Genomic DNA, 15,777 nt, shown 5'->3' with positions numbered 1-15,777 from the left:
CAGTATAAATTGGACGGAAAGTGCATCCAAAGTGTGTCTGATGTTTCTCTCCTCCAAGTGCCTTGTAATTGTGCCTAACAGATAAGAGTGCAAAAGAGATGATGAACTTGGCGAAGTACTTGCAGTAACTTCAAATTGTTTTCTATGACAAAAACCCATCTTTTTCAAACTGGCTCTTTTTCCGGGGCTGCCATCTTGGAACACCACAATTCAAGGGTCCAAGGCAGCCGTGTGGCGGAACAAAATGCCTAACTAGGAAGGGGAAGATGTCATTCTGGAGCATGAACGAGAACAGCTGGCCAAGAAGAAAGTGTGAGGAGCCTGGCCACGCGGTCAGGCCGTACACATTTTATTCTGTGCACCCCCACTTCACTGCTTCACTGCCCGGGTCACTGGCTTCTTCTAAGATGTCCAACTCTTAGCATAAAATGGCTCCCCGACAAGACTCATCCCCTGTGACTGGCACTTCTGGACACACCACGAGCCCGAGTTCTCATCCTGCCTCTCCAGTCCGGATCCCGATCACGTGGCTACCTGATCCCTGGGCCCAAGTGTCTGTCTTCATCGCTTCCCTAACATTCCCTGACTTGTAATAACCCGGGAATAGCACAGGGTCTGCCTTTCAAAGTACTCATTTCCTTGAAAGCCCTTCCGTTTCATCAGTGGGTATATTTGGAAAAAATGCAAGTGTTTAACAGAAAGAAAAAGTCAAATGACCATTTTAATAGACTTTAACAGAGTGTACAAGTATAAAACACTGGTTTTGTATTTCAAAAGTTGCAGGGAGCCAGTCATTTTAAACAGTCTACAAAACATATGCCGGTAGATTACATAAAAGACACTATATATACAATATAAAAAGAGCTGAAAACAATCCTCACTGTAAAAATAATTTAAAACAGAAATCTTTCCATTTAAAATATCATCTATAGCACAAACACATCGTATCATGCAAATGAAAATGAAACATACTGCATTCTTTCAAGGAACCAAGGCCTGAGATCTCTTAGAATTTAGACTTCAAGACAACATGCCGACATCTTTGAGATGAGCACAACATCCTCTCTGAAACGCCACTTTCCGTCTCTGGCAGTTATGGTCCGGATCAGTGTCTTATGCTTAAAGAACAGCTACAATTTCAAAACCCTTACTAAACACTGTAATAAATATTAAAGCAAAGTATGAATAATCTGTAGTTTTTGGGTCATGTTGAAAAAGTGGTTTGGAAAATAAATGCTTTATTGTGCAATTTTACAAAATATGAACTTCAGAAAGCTGGAAAATCTGTAGCGGAGGAATGGAGATGGAGTTTTAAGGCAGGCTACATTACATTTTACACAAAGCTACATTAGAGGAACCAGTTCCATTCACTGGCTCTGCTGCTATGACCCTCTGTGCCATGGCAAGTGCTCCGTCATGCTAGACTAGCGATTGGCATTTTTATTATATTCTGAATCCTCTAGAAGAGGAGGTAACACGTGTATGGCCTCCAAGAGGCACACTTTCTGGCAGAGTGTGTGCGTGTGGGTACGCACTGACTTGCATTACTTTGGAATTCTAATCAGCTTCCTGTCACTCTCCTGTGGTATTTGGAAAGCGAAAACAGTCAAAAAAAGAATAAATTGAACATATGGAATTCTAGTGTGGCTATGAGAACATGGAAGAAGTACCATTATTGCAGATTCAAGAAAAGCCTGGCATAGTCACATCTTGGCAGTTGAACGTTTGTGGGAAAGGGCCAATGCAAGCTGCACCCCAGCGATGGGCATTTACACCGAACGGGCGCCTCACTGAAACATTTTGGAAGCATTTAGCCAAAGTCTTCCACGTTGGCTTCCTGAGCCACAGATAGTGCCGACCCATCCGCAGGCCTTGTGGTGCCCCCCCCAGGTATCGTCAACTTCTATTTACTCACATTACATGTTTTTGAGACCAAAATTAAAGGTAGCTGCCACTCGAGTCTTTGAAAATGCCAGTGTTTTTGAGGGGGGGGTAAAAGGGGGCTGCTTTGTTGAATAAAAAATTCAGAAACAGAAAGCACGAAGGTGTGAAACAACCATTCAAAATGTTAGAAAGAAAAAAGGTGAGAAAAATACCAGTCTTTGGTCTAGATTAGCTGTTCCCTTTATATTAATTTAACATCCAATGGCTTTTGGAAAACTTTAAAATGCTGAAATTCACTAGGCACCCCCTTTCCACCCCGAAAAAAAAATCCAAACAAACTATATATACATACAGATGCATTATCACACAAAATGAATCTTGGAAAAAAGTGAGCATAGTGACTAACAGCTGACTAAAGATACTTAGTACCTTACCTTTCTTTTAAAAAAGTTAGTGTTGAGTGTACAGTTATAGAATTACTGAAAAAGTAAAAATTAGACATGAAAATCTGCTTTCACCATCTCTAAACGCCACACCCTCGCGGTCTTCCTCGCTCTCCAGTTCAGAAGTAAACATTCTGACATGCCAACGTTCCTAATGCTGGTGGAAAAGTTCCCGTCCCCAGGTGAGACGGCATTATAACCTGCTGGACGGATGGTCGATCGCAGCGGCCTCGTCCGTGATGGACGCGGCTTCGCCGACGGCGCGCTGGTCCTCTTTGTCGCACGCGCACGCAGGGCCGCCTCTCTCGGGACCGTCGGCCTCCTCCAGGCCGTTGTAGAATTCTTCCATCTCGCTCTCGTCCTCCATGGGCTCCTCTAGGCTGGGGCTCCGGCAGGTGCCGCTGTCACTGTTGCTGCCACAAGAGCTGGAGGACAGGACGTCGTCTTCAGAGTCTGAGTACACCTCGGCGCCATGAAAAATATAGCGATTTGGCGGTAAAAAGAGGTACTGGTTACCTTGGGATCAGATGGTGAGACAAAAGGGAGAGCAACGTTATTTCTGCTCACAGAGCTCGACGACGCCCATCGTTTCTGGCTCTGGAGTCCCAAACGTCTCCCGTTACAAAGAACGGTCGCCTCGTACCAGGCACTCTCGGTCTAGGGGAGCCCCATCGCAAGCCAGGTGGAGGCTTCCCCGCAGAGGAGCAGCTGGCCTCTCCGCGCTGCCTTCAGCTCTGCCTACCCAGCCAGCAGGTTCAAGTCTGAAAGACTGACCACTGCGTTTTCACCCACGAGGACAAGAACAATGTCTGTCTCGACCCATGGATGATCCCGAGTTCTGAGCGAGCCCCAAAGGAGCGCCACAGAACCGCGTCCCTCTGTCACAGGTGAAGGAGACGGCCCGCGCCATGCTCTGGGCTTTACAAAAGGTCTCGCTCTGTCTCGGGCCCTTTTCAGCTTACGAACAAATCAATATTCAAAACTTGCCCCCAGAATCAGAGAAACTCTACGTGCCCGGGGCGCCAGGCCAGGCGGTCCAGGCCCCGTGTGCCACTGTTGCACGGGCAACCTTCAGATGTGGGGAGGGAGATGAGGAAGAGCTCCTGCGGGATCCGAGGCGGGAACAAGGCCTGCGGCCCTGCCTGCTCCGCCAGCCCCAGAGGAAGGAGTGGCCTCCTCCCCCCCTCCTGGATTCTCCTCACCTACCCTTCATTCCTACTGAGGTCAAAGGTCTGCCCGAGCATCCAAAGGTGTGGAATTCTGTGCTTCAGAGAAAGCCTCAAACCTCCTTAGAGTTGAAGCTTTAAACCAGGCCTAGTGTGACCCTGGCCTGGCCAAAAAAGAGAATTGGGGCGGAGAGCCAGATCCAAGCAGCAGGAAAAGTCCCAGCAGAGGATTTCCTGCCTGGGAGGCGACGGCGGGGCTCCTCCTTGGTTTCCCCCAGGTGGGCAGTTTGTGGCTCATCCCCATCGTCAAAAAAAGAAAACTCGCTGCAATTGCTAAAACAGCCGGGCGCAAAGGAAGGAGCGGCTCTGCCGCCCTCCCAAGCCCAGCCTCAAACCCTACAGAAGCAGGCTGGGGTCACGCTGGCCCTCGCTGGCTGCCTGGGACAAGCAGCCTTTCCTACGTGCCTATCTCAAAGGTCTCCCGGGCAGAGCTGCCAAAAACGGTCTCCGGCATGTCTGCGCGGGCCCTGCCAGCTCGGGGAGGCGTTTGGGGCCCGGCTCTGTCGAGGCCGGGTCTGACTCTGGGCCGGCTCCCCTACGGAGCATTTCTGATAACTGCCTGTCAAGGGTGGGCCAAGAATGAGGAAGTCCTGGTGCCTCTTACAAGTGAGCGTACACACCCGGGCGCCTCCATAGACATGGACATGCTTCACTCCTCCCCACCATCCCGGGCTACAGATCATTTTTGCCATGAGGAGCTGCGTGTTCTTTCCTCTTCCAAACCAGCTGTTAAAGGGAGCTCCAGATGGCGAGGCCCCCCTGGGGTACAGGCCATCACCTCCCCCCTCCGGGGTCTCTGGAGCCCCCCAAGTTCCAGACCAACCCTGCTCACTTACCATCAAGCCGCTTACTGATCTGCTCTTTGGCGAGCCTGTTAGGCCAGCACTTCCTCAGGGTTTCCACGACGTTAGTTCTTTCGTTTTTCTCCCCACCGTTGGCTCCGGCATCCTCCAGCTGCTCCGTGATGCTCGCAGGGTGAACCTCCGGTGGCGGCTTGTCCGCTCTGCAGCTCCCCCGTGATGCGGCCCCATCGTCGGCCTCCCCGGCTCTCCTCTCACCTGCCCAAGAGTCTGGCGGGGAAGTTCTGCCGGGGGAACTAGAGTCTTCGGAAACGTGGAGCGGCGTGGGCGGCAGCGCTCCCCAGCGGGCGCCCAGCTCCCTCTGCGGTCGTGGAGGCTTTTCCGTGATCTCCGAAAGCCTCGTCGGGTTGGAGCAGAGCCGGGCGTACTCGCCGCCGAGCCGCTGGCAGAGCTCGTTGATGATGACGTCACAGTCCCCCAGAAGCTCGACGTCAAAGTGCAGGTGAGGCAGAGGTTCCCGGTTAATCAGGATTTGAGGCACTTCGTGGGGTATGGAACCTGGAAAGGACGGCAACAGAGAATTCACCAAAAAGCCGGGCCGAGACAGAGACCCTCCAGCCAAAGGCTAACCCGGTTCAGCAGACGCATAGCCTAAACCTGCTGAGACCACCGGACAAACTCCCAATGTGGCACTGCCCAACTGGTCATGGGAGTGTCCAGAACCCCTTCCAATGTGGAGAGGCCACTCTCGAAGGCACAGCCACTGTAGCAACTGAACCCTACTTTTCCCAAAGAAACTGGCCTGGCCTCGAATGGGCTCTAAGGTCATCTGAAAAGATGGAGAGTAATGATGAGAAATAGGGCAAAATCCACTTCTTTGAATGGGAAGAAACGTAAAATGCTTCCATAAACAGTTAAGTGCCTACTGTGTGCAAAGCACTGCCGGGCTGAAACCCAAACCAGCTCCCAGACCCACCATTCCTGGCCCGGAGGAGCTCTGACTCTGAGAGGCCTGAAGAACTGGAAGAGACCAGATTTGGCCCCTGCAGGTGGCACCCCTCCAGGCCTCAGCACAGTTCAATGATTTAATAAGATACAAAACAATTACTTTCATAACGTGTTTTCACAAGGAATGCCCAGAGCAGTGATGCTGTGCGGTGTACGGCCGTGCTCGCCACTACTGCTATTTAGCCTCTGGACCCGCACGGTGGCCAAGATAGCCAGGCCGGAGGCAAACCAACCTGAACTCAAATTGAGCCTCAGAAACTTCCTGCATGGACCTGGGCGAGTCCCTTCACTCTCTTCCCCTCCATTTTTCCATTTGTACGATGATCTGGAGAAGGAAATGGCAAACTCCCTCCCCCAGGGAGGCATGAAGGGAGGACATGAGTGAAACCACGGAGCAGACCTGTTACTAACAGGTGCTTTTCACAGTAATTCCTACCTTCAGACCAACTGTATTCACCTTCCACCTTGAAATCAAGGCTGTGGATCAGCTCCCAGGGAGAAGAGTGGTGAGGGTTAGGCAATTGGGGGAGAGGGGCAGGGTTTAAGGAACTTGCCCAGGGTCACACAGGAAGTGTCTGAGTCCAAATCTGAACCCAGGACCTCCCATCTCTAGGCCTGGCTCACAATCTCTTGAGGCACTTTGCTGCCCCTGGCACAGATTTTTCAAGCCTTTCATGATAGTGAAATTAAATTATTTGGATCATAGCAGAAAAAGTAGTGCCAGGAGGTTTGTCCATGTTCAATTTCTTTTGGATAAGGAGAAGTCATCATTTTGAGCCCGTGTTCTGACCTATGAAAATATCTACATCGATTTGAATTTAAAATATGCTGAAATAAGTCAAGTTCCAGTTTCGTATCATTCATCACAGAACGAACATGAGTACATTTACATTTACAAGGTGTTCCAAAAGCGGGGTGCACGCTACCCCCCCCCCCAAGAAAGGCACTCTGCAGGTTACCCAGGCAGAGCTCAGATCTGACCTCAGATTCATTAACAAGCCTGAAAAAAGGTCCGCCATTTCCTGGGGGAGGGGGAGTGTCACCATGAGGGGTGTCTGTAGGTGTGGCTGTACTGAAGAAAAGCTCCCCAATAGGCTATCTTGAAATGGCCTCGAACGGCTGTGGGCAAGGGACGAGGGTCAGGACTTTGGAAATAGCAGCCACATCCACAGTTTACCTAGATTTTATTAAAGCATGCTATTTAACATGCTATGCTATGTTAAATCATAACAAAAATAGCTAAAAGGACCATAAAACATCATTACAGCCCAACATAAAAAGGCTTTTTCCACATAAAAAAAGCAATGGAAGGTTTATAAAAGCACTTTACAAATATTATCTCATTAGATCCTCACAGTGATCCTAGGAATTAGATGCTATCATTATCTCCATTTTACAGATGATGAAAAATGAGGCAGAAGCAGAGCCATTTGCCCAGGGTCACGTAGCTAAAAAGCGGCTGAGGCTTGTACTCAGGTATCATGAGCCTAGGCCCAGTGCTCTATCCACTGAACCACACACTTTTTTCCTATTGAAATCCTCTGAATGATCTGTTTCTAGAAGTCCCTAAATATCTGGGTCTGACAGGCATCCCAGGACAAGGCTCAGAAGACCACAACAATAGCAACACCCCAGAACCAAATCTCCTTCGAGCAGCAGATCCCTTAGTCACTCGGGAACCCTGCCGAGGCCCTGCTCCAGCAGGATCCCCTCGCTGTTGGCAGTAACCAATCAATGGCCCTGGACCAGGGTCCGAGGAGCCCTGCCTCACACAGAACTGCGGCAGGGAGCCACTCTGAGCACAGGGCACGACATCGGTTCTCATTTTCCAGGAGTAGCTCATTCCCATCCTATTACTCTACTTACTCGGAATCAGCGCTACTGGTCTTACTTTCAGGGAAGACCCAATAACAATGAGGAGATCGACTTCATCCTTGTCATACTTCATGGCTCTGTGAAACTGCTCTGGTAAGTTTTCCCCAAAGAACACAATCTCTGGCTTCATGATGGCAAGTGGCTCGTCAGCAGGACACCGGGGACATCGAGGAACCACCTAGACGCAGACCAGATGGGAAAACACACACACGATCCCTTAAGTCAATAGAATCCAACCCTGCCAACAGTCAGGTCAGGAGTGATTTTTCAGGAATTCTATTCTTGCAATGATTATTCAGTTATTTGAGGTTATTCAAGCCACTGCACGTTCTCACACCCAGTACCAGCAGACATTTAAAATACACGGTTAGCCAGTACTGTGAAAACAGCGCATCAGACTGAACGAGGCAGTTCTTTTGGAAATAATGCAGGACCGCGTTATAATGGCTGGTGCGGGGATGGTGGTCACGATGCATTAATGACATCTATTGGAACAAACTACTTGGGGTGCGCCATCTTCATTCAGAATCTTTAAAAAGCTTTTGCTGCTACACCATCATTTAGGAGGATTGTATTCTATTTTTTCTCCTATTCGGGGTATGAATAGTGTGCAGCCAGTTCTGCTGATTTTACAGAACACATTTACCACTTCCATTTGTGTGCCTCTGTCCCCCGACCTCCCCCACCGGAGCCCAAGTCACCTGGGATGACTGACACAAGGTCCCATGATTTTTCTCCCAGGCACAACCACCAGAAATCAGTCCTTTACCTGATTAAAAATATCTTCACGTACAGCTTCAGAATCCACCTTGTATTTACAAATCAAGCAAGAAGCTGTTGCAAAGGAACCTGGAAAAAAGTCAGAGGTGTATTAGTAAAGGAGACATGAGCATGCACAGCCACCCACCCACCCATGCTTATGAAAGGCTCAGCGATATCTTGTTTGGGACAAATAGGTCTGGAGAATTTGAGGGTCAGCGCTGATTGCCAAGATAGGGAATAGCTATAAAAAAAGCCTTAATATGTTGGAATTAAAGGTGCAGACTTCTTAGTAGTTAAGAGCATTAAAGACATGAAAGTTGTTCTGAAAACCTCTGAAACAATGTCCCCTTTTCAAAATCAGTCCCAGGCCAGAAGAGTCACACCATTATCCTCACAGGCAGGGATTCATCCATCTAGAAACCGCATTGTAAGGGCCCACAGAAGAAGTTAAACTTGCTACTTGCTATTTGCCTTTTGGGCTACATGATTCATACAGAGGATTCAGAAACCTCAGATATAGAAACGTTGCACAGACTGCTTTTTATTGAAAATAACAAAGGAAAAGGCTGCTTGGGGAACATTTTTCTGCCTTGCCAGTTTAACGATACTCTACCACTGAGCTTCAAAACCTGAAATTCTAGTTTTTCAAATGTAATTTCTGAATGTATCCACTAAATCCTAACTTCAAGTTCTCCATTTAACTTGATTTTCAATATCAACAAAAATAATATTAGCTAACTTTTCTATAGCCCTTTACGAATGTCATTTGATTTTCACAATAACCCTAGCAATTAGGTACTATTATTATCCCCATTTCACACAGATGAGGAAAATTGGGCAGATAGAGGTTAAATGACTTGCTCAGGGCCACATAGTTTAGTAAGTTTCTGAATCAGGATCTGAACTCAGAAATTCCTGATTCCAGGTCTTATACTCACTCAATCCACTGTATACTCTCTCAATTAGCTGCCCTCTTCATTCCAGATCTACATTATTTTAATGACTAAATGGATTCCCAGTGTCAAGTCTCTCCCCACTGCCAAAAGAGATCTCACCACGTGACTCCATATTGCTCACTGGCTGAAAGGTAAGCTCCTCTCTCAAGTTTTTGGGACCCTTCCTAGTGTGGGCCCAGCCTCCTTTCTAGCCTCACTGTGACTCCCCGCTCCTTACCTCCCTCTCTTGGCTCAAGTGTCACCTCCCCAGATGCTCCTGCAGCCTGCACATCACTTTTCTATTCAGTGTTGTTCTGGTCATGCCTGTCCTGCACACACTTACAGATGTACCTGCTGCCCTTCTTCCAATACTTTCATTTATTTCATTATCATATGTGTATCCACCACTCCTGGCACAAAAGCGGAATTGCCTCTTGATCAATCAGGCATTATCACTTCACTGCAATCATCCCATCTCAATTGCTCTACTCTTCTTATAATCCTAATTTTTTCTTACAAATGAAAACAATTCCCAGAATATAATTCTGAAGAGTTTACAAACCATGACACTGAATTATCCTCTGAATCCCTGCAACTTGTTCCAGTGTATCTATGTTCTGAGTGTAGTTTCGAAGTAGTTTTCCTTCTTTATCGGACAAGGCTATAAATTTATGGCAGAGAGATGGCTGGAATTGCCCAGGATAGATTTCCTGTAGAATATAAAAGAATATCTAGTTTATACTTTTAAAGAAACGAACCCTCCTTAATATCTTTTGTTTTCACATTGCCTACATTTCCCAAAATCTCCTTCCTCCTCTCCTTCCCAGACACATTTCTTATAACAGAGGGAAAAAAGTTCAGTAAAATTAACCCACATATCAGAAAGTCTGCCATTATCTGTAGTGCTCCACCCCCAGCCCCTTCCTCTGCATAGAAGGGAGAGGGCTACCTTCCACCTTTTCTTGGGGATCAAGCTGGGTCATTATAATTCCAGAGCATTCCCTTTCCATTGCTTGGGAGCTATTCTTCCCATGCACATGGTTGTGGTGTAAAAAAATGCACTGGGGACTCCCAGAACCTTTTCTGGTTTTGCGGGCTTGGCTTCCTTAATTTTCAATCAGTTCATTTAATTCTTCTTGAGACTCATCCTAGCCATTTTCGTTTCTTACAGCACGGCATTATCCAATACATCCAGTGTGCCACAATTTGTTCAGCCATTCCCCAACCAATGAATGTCTACTATGTTTCCAGTTCCCTGCTACTAATATCCTGGAAAGGAAAGGGGGCGTATTCTTTTTGTCTTTTACCTCCTACTGGAAAGAGACTCTCTGGGCCAAAAGGTTCATACATTTTAGTCACCCCCTCCCCCTTTCCACCTTAGAATCAATACTGTGTATTTGTTCCAAGGCAAAAGAGTGGTAAGGGCTAACAATGGGGGTCAAGTGACTTGCCCAGGATCACACAGCTAGGCAATGTCTGAATCCAGATTTGAACCCAGGACCTCCCATCTCTAGACCTGGCTCTCCATCCACTGAGCCACCCAGCTGCCCCCTTTAGTCACTTTCTTAGAAAGATTCCAAATTATTTTCCAGAATGGTGGAGCCACTTCACAGCTTCAACGGTCTTATTAACACATCCATTTTTCTACAACCCCTTCCATACTGGCTCCTCCCAACTTTTGTCATGGCCCACTGGCTGGGTGTGGGATGGTCTGGAGCTGTTCTGATGTTCATTTCTCTCATTATTAGTGACTCCAGAGCATGATTTCAAATGGTAAGTAGTTGGCTATAGTTGTTCTGTTTCTTTTTATCTTTTGACCCGGGAAGAGTTTGGTCTGAGTGTCTGACCTCTGATAAGAATCAGAGCTGAGATATTATGATCTGTACTTAATTTTTTTAGTTCTGACAGAAACTAAATATTTCAACTGAACAGTTTATATCTTCTTAATCTACTCACATAACCAGAACACTCAATTCCCCTGGAGGTAGCAGTGTGAAAAAGTAAACCTGAGAACCAAAAGAAAGTCCCACAACAGATGGCAATGAAATGAAAAAGGAGCCAGATCCATCCACAAAATTCCCAGGGAAAGGTGAGGGCTTATAATTTCAGGTCAGCCTCTAGGATCTGAAATGAGAAGTCATTTATGCCATTCAAGATTCTTTGAACCATCCAATTCCTAGCTTTTTCTTAGGAAAAAGAGAGCAGGTAGATAAAAACTAGAATTTCAGGTTTTGAAGCTGCAGTGGCAGAGTATTGTTATACTATTCAAAAAGGACACTGGGCAAGGCAGAAAAATGTTCCCCAAGCAGCCTTTTCCTTTGTCATTTTAAATAAAAAGCAGTCTGTGCAACGTTTCTAGATCTGAGGTTTCCCCTTCCCTTACATGGACCACTCTGAATGCTGAACCACTGTCCTGTGCAGCTTTTTTTTGCCAGCAAATGTACATTTCTCCTCTAAAAAGAGAGAAGTAACACACAGAGACACAGCAGATTGGTTTGACTGTTTGGTCTGGACCTACCTGTGATTTCATCTGTGTAGAGAACTCCAGAGTGCAAGCTCCCTCCCCGTAAATGCTGCCAACACCTCCTCAGTAATTTAGACTTAGAACTGCTTGTGGGGTGGGGGGTAGGGGGAGGGGGTGTTGGGTTTGAGAAGTTCAATGACTTGCCCAGAATCACACATGCAGCATGTGTCACTGGGTAGGACTTGAGCTGGAGTATTCTAGATTCCATGGCTTGCCCTCTGCAACACACTATGTTTAACTAGCAATGAAATCAAAGGGAAAACTATCAAACCTTGCTCTCTTCCAACTTGACAAATATTTTAAAGATCAAGTATTATCTCTTTAAAAAACCTGACTGTCAAAATAAACTTTCCTCATCATTTTTTCTTCAAGTGGTTTTCGGTTCATTTTTTTCAGTTGTGTTCTACTCTCTGCGTCTGGGGGTTTTTCTAGGAAAAAATCCCAGAACAGCCTGCCATTTCCTTCTCCAGTTCATTTTACAGATGAAGAAACTGAGGCAAATGGGGTTAAATAATTTGCTCAGGGTCACACAGTTACTAAACATGTGTGAGGCCAGATTTGAACTAAGAGGAATCTCCCTGACTCTAGGTCTAGTACTTTATATACTGGTTCACCTAAGTTTCATTTAGTGGTTTACTAATTAATTATTTCTTTGGCTTTTATGGGTCAAATCCTATTACTCTAAAGCTTTGCATTGTCAGGCAGTTGACTCATGCAAAGTCTGCACTTCATATTTACCTAGCAATCAACTTTCCCCAAGACAGAGGCAATGATGGTGAACCTTTCTTTTTTTGGGGGGTGGGGGTGGAAACAGGTGATATCCTCAGGCATGTGGAGAGGGGGAGGGAGCAATCCCTCTGGCTTTCTAGTAACCAACTCTGTGCTGGGGCGATGGCACACATGCCCAAAGAGGGCTCTGAGGTTTGCCACCACCACCCTAAGGCCATGGGACCTCAGAGCCCTGGTTAGTAGCAGCATCTCCTGCCCCAACTCCCTGGTTCTGTTTCTAACAAAACCACAGACATGCGGCACAAGTGCTTCTATAGCTGCTTTGGCCCCCCCACCTCCCCCCGGCAAAGAAGGTTGTCACCATCCAAGTCCTCAGCCATTGCACATGCTGTAGCACCAGAAACGGATGGGACCTTGTTGCTAGAATTGACAGGAAAAGAGGTTACGTCTCGCCCACTTTGCTACCTCGGGCTGTCCCATTACAACATGAGCTCCTTGAGAGCAGTAGCCTTCTTGCTTTTCTATGCCATCTCCAGAGATCAGCTTGATGTGCCAGACGGTGTAGTGAGGGCTCAGTAATTCTGTCTCCATGCTGCTGTGTACTTGCCTCCAGGCTGCCAGGGCACCCCTCTAACTCCCTTCTGGGGCCAGGATCTCCTAATGGGTGACACTGAACCCTGTTCAAACCCAACCATCTTCCATCCTGCAGGGCTCTCCTCCTCTCCTCCCCACAGCCATCTCTTCCTCAGGGTATAGCAGTACCATCACCCTAAACACCAGGCCTCTCACAGTGCCACCACATTAGCTCCTTGAGGATACGGACTCTTAATTTTTCTAGTGCTTATGAGATTATTATTTTTATTTATTTGTATTTCTAAATTATTTGACAAATGTACCCTCAACCCCTGGCACAGTAATGGCTTTTTCATTTGCTCATTCTCATCTGTTAAGTAGCATGGTCTGTCCTCAGCTGCTTTACTAGCACTGAAAAGAGAATCCATCATGTCCCTGAACTTCCATGACTCCTGAACTGTACATCTCCATCCCCCTTTCCCCAGTGCTGAAGAGGGTTACAAAATAAAGCTGTTTTCACCAACTACAAATTTAGGGTTTAAAGCTTTTACGGTTTTGCTGCCTGATATTAATTAACTCCCTCTCGATCCCTCCCCATTTCAAAGCTTTCCTTCTCCTCTACCCCCAAACTCCAGGACTGCCCAAAGAGCAAGTCCATTCTTAAGGGTCTATGCTCTCCAATGGCTGTCTATCAGCATTCCAGCCATTCTTCCATCTGGCCACCTAACTATCCTGATACTCCTCACTAGGGAGGTTGAATAAGTCTTTCCATAGCACCTACTGCATGCCAAGAAATATTCTAAGGGCTTTAGAAAAATCCCCCTCAGCTTCACAACAATCCCAAGAGCTAGGTGCTCCTATCCCCCTTTTACAGTTGAGAAAACCAAAACAACAAGAAACAGAGGGTAAGTGACTTGTTCAGAGTCATACAAGTATGTGAAGCCAAATCTGAACTCAAGTCTTCCTGACTCCAGACCCAACATTTGTCCAATGTGCTATCAAACTGCTTCACTAAAGCTAATCCATCTACTCATGCCCTGGATCACAAAACTCAGGATCTTGCTCCTGGAGTTATACCTCTTCAATATTTACCCTCAACTTGTCCCTCTTTTATTGCAATCTCCCATCTGCCTACAAAGCTTCTTCAGATCTTCCCACTATTAAAAACACCAAATTAGGAGCAGCTATGTATGTGGCCCAATGGAGAGTGCCAGGTCTAGAGATAAGAGGTAGTGGGTTCAAATGTGGTCTCAGAATTTCTGAGCTATGTAACCCTGGACAAATCACTTAACCTCCATTGCTCAACCCTTACTACTCTTCTGCCTTGGAACCAATACTCTGTGTATCAAATCTAAGCAAGGGTTAAAAATAAAGTTTTCTTTTGAACTTCCTACCTTATGTATTATTCTGTCTTCTCAAAAATTCCACCCAGAAATCTGACCTGTCCTTATAAAAACTTCATTCTCCTTGGCATGAAAATTTTGGACTTAAATTGGGCTTATTTCATTGATATCCATTTGCTATCTAGAAAACAGCCAGGTTGCAGGAGAAGGTAGTTAAGAGGAAAGATAAAAGTATCAAACAAGGAAGCATCACTCAAACCAAACACCTCTTTCAAAAGAATCAAAATTGCACTTTTTTTTTAAGTAAATATGCAAAGCGACAACTCCTCATCCCTTCTGACAATCTTCAGGGTAATCTGAGACCTGGGAAGTTAAGTGGCTTGTCCATGGCCACGGAGTCAGAACCAGAACCTGGATCTTCAAAATTCCAAGACTGGATCCTATAACCACTAAGCCTCACTTCCTATCTAACTGTTCTGTGAATTGGCATCTGCCCCTCATCTCTGTGCCTTCACCCAAGATCTGATATCAGAATCCGTCTTTGTTCAAAGCTCTCCACTTTTAGTCTTATCTCCCCAAATTACTCTGTATTTATTCATTTTGTGTACACAAGTTGCATCTGTCCAGCTCATTTCATGCCCTTCCTTCAGAAAGTCATTTCTCTACTTCAGAGAGTGTTTCTTTGCTGGCTTGGTGTCCTCAGGGTTAACTGTCTAATGGCAGTGTTTTGAAACACTATTATACTACCCAAATAAAGCATTTTGAGAAAGTAGCTGCAGGATGATATAGTAACTTCTTCATTAGCCACGTGGGGATGAACAGGGATAACCTGCCTACTGGGGTGAGGTAACAGCACTTTTGTACAAGTCAAGGAAACTTGCCATCTCAATGAGCTTTATGGAATACTGCTGGTCTAACCATGTGAACACTGTTGCCTATCCCTGTGCAAAGTCTGACCTTTTGCTAAATAACAAAGGAATCTATGGACATCCTCATCCAGATGCACCTCCTTTGCCTCCAAGCATATCCATGGCATTCATCATCATAAATAAGTAGATTTTCTCACTCTTCATTCCTAATGTAATTAGAAAATTAAATTTCCCCAAAGCTTATTGTCCAAAAGAATAATGACAGAACATGGCTATACAGTTTTCAAATTAGACCCAAGTAGAGTTTCCTTTATGTGAAGGGCAAAGCAATGTATAGTCTTTTACTGAGGAGGCACTTCAGTCTGAATCTACTCTTCAGTTACATGGCACGGCATGGCATAGTGAGGGGAGACTGAGATTGCTCGCAAGGATTCTGCCAGTGTCTGGGTGCCAGGGCTATAATGCAGAAGTCCAGCAATCATTTCTTTTCACAACAAAGAGATAATTTTCCAAATGTTGTCAATATCGAGCTTCTCGCGGCTTAATATTTATTAATTTTCCCTCTCTCACATAACAGGCAAAGGCCAAATTTCATTTTGCTGACATTCTCTGCTCAAGGTTAATACTGGCCCCCAGCCAATTATTTACTCATAATTTTCCTGCTGCTAAGACAGCACCATGAATGCAGTAAAAATGTGAGCCTACTCCCCGTGTCACCCAATTTTAAAATCTTGACAGGATCTTAATTCCTCCACATATTAGGTACTAATTGTGGAATGTTTTGCTCAAGTAAATGTTATTTGCTC

The 15,777-nt window shown here is 46.0% G+C and overlaps 1 protein-coding gene across 1 annotated transcript in view; it reads right to left on the bottom strand.

Moving 5' to 3' along the window:
- Positions 1–690: 690 nt before the first annotated feature.
- SIRT1 (sirtuin 1) overlaps positions 691–15,777 on the bottom strand; it is a 29,059-nt gene continuing 13,972 nt past the window's right edge. Inside the window, exons 5-9 of the mRNA XM_001369568.4 lie at positions 9,496–9,643; positions 8,006–8,085; positions 7,228–7,414; positions 4,390–4,911; positions 691–2,843 (exon numbers count right to left, since the gene is read on the bottom strand). Coding sequence (XP_001369605.3) covers positions 2,521–2,843; positions 4,390–4,911; positions 7,228–7,414; positions 8,006–8,085; positions 9,496–9,643 — 1,260 coding nt within the window. The 3' untranslated portion in view covers positions 691–2,520. The remainder of the gene's footprint in view (positions 2,844–4,389; positions 4,912–7,227; positions 7,415–8,005; positions 8,086–9,495; positions 9,644–15,777) is intronic.

The sequence above is a fragment of the Monodelphis domestica genome, chromosome 1, assembly GCF_027887165.1.
Source record: "Monodelphis domestica isolate mMonDom1 chromosome 1, mMonDom1.pri, whole genome shotgun sequence".
In the NCBI taxonomy this organism is placed as follows: domain Eukaryota; kingdom Metazoa; phylum Chordata; class Mammalia; order Didelphimorphia; family Didelphidae; genus Monodelphis; species Monodelphis domestica.
Note: the sequence above shows the minus strand (reverse complement) of the source record. Positions and strands in the feature narration are given on the sequence as shown.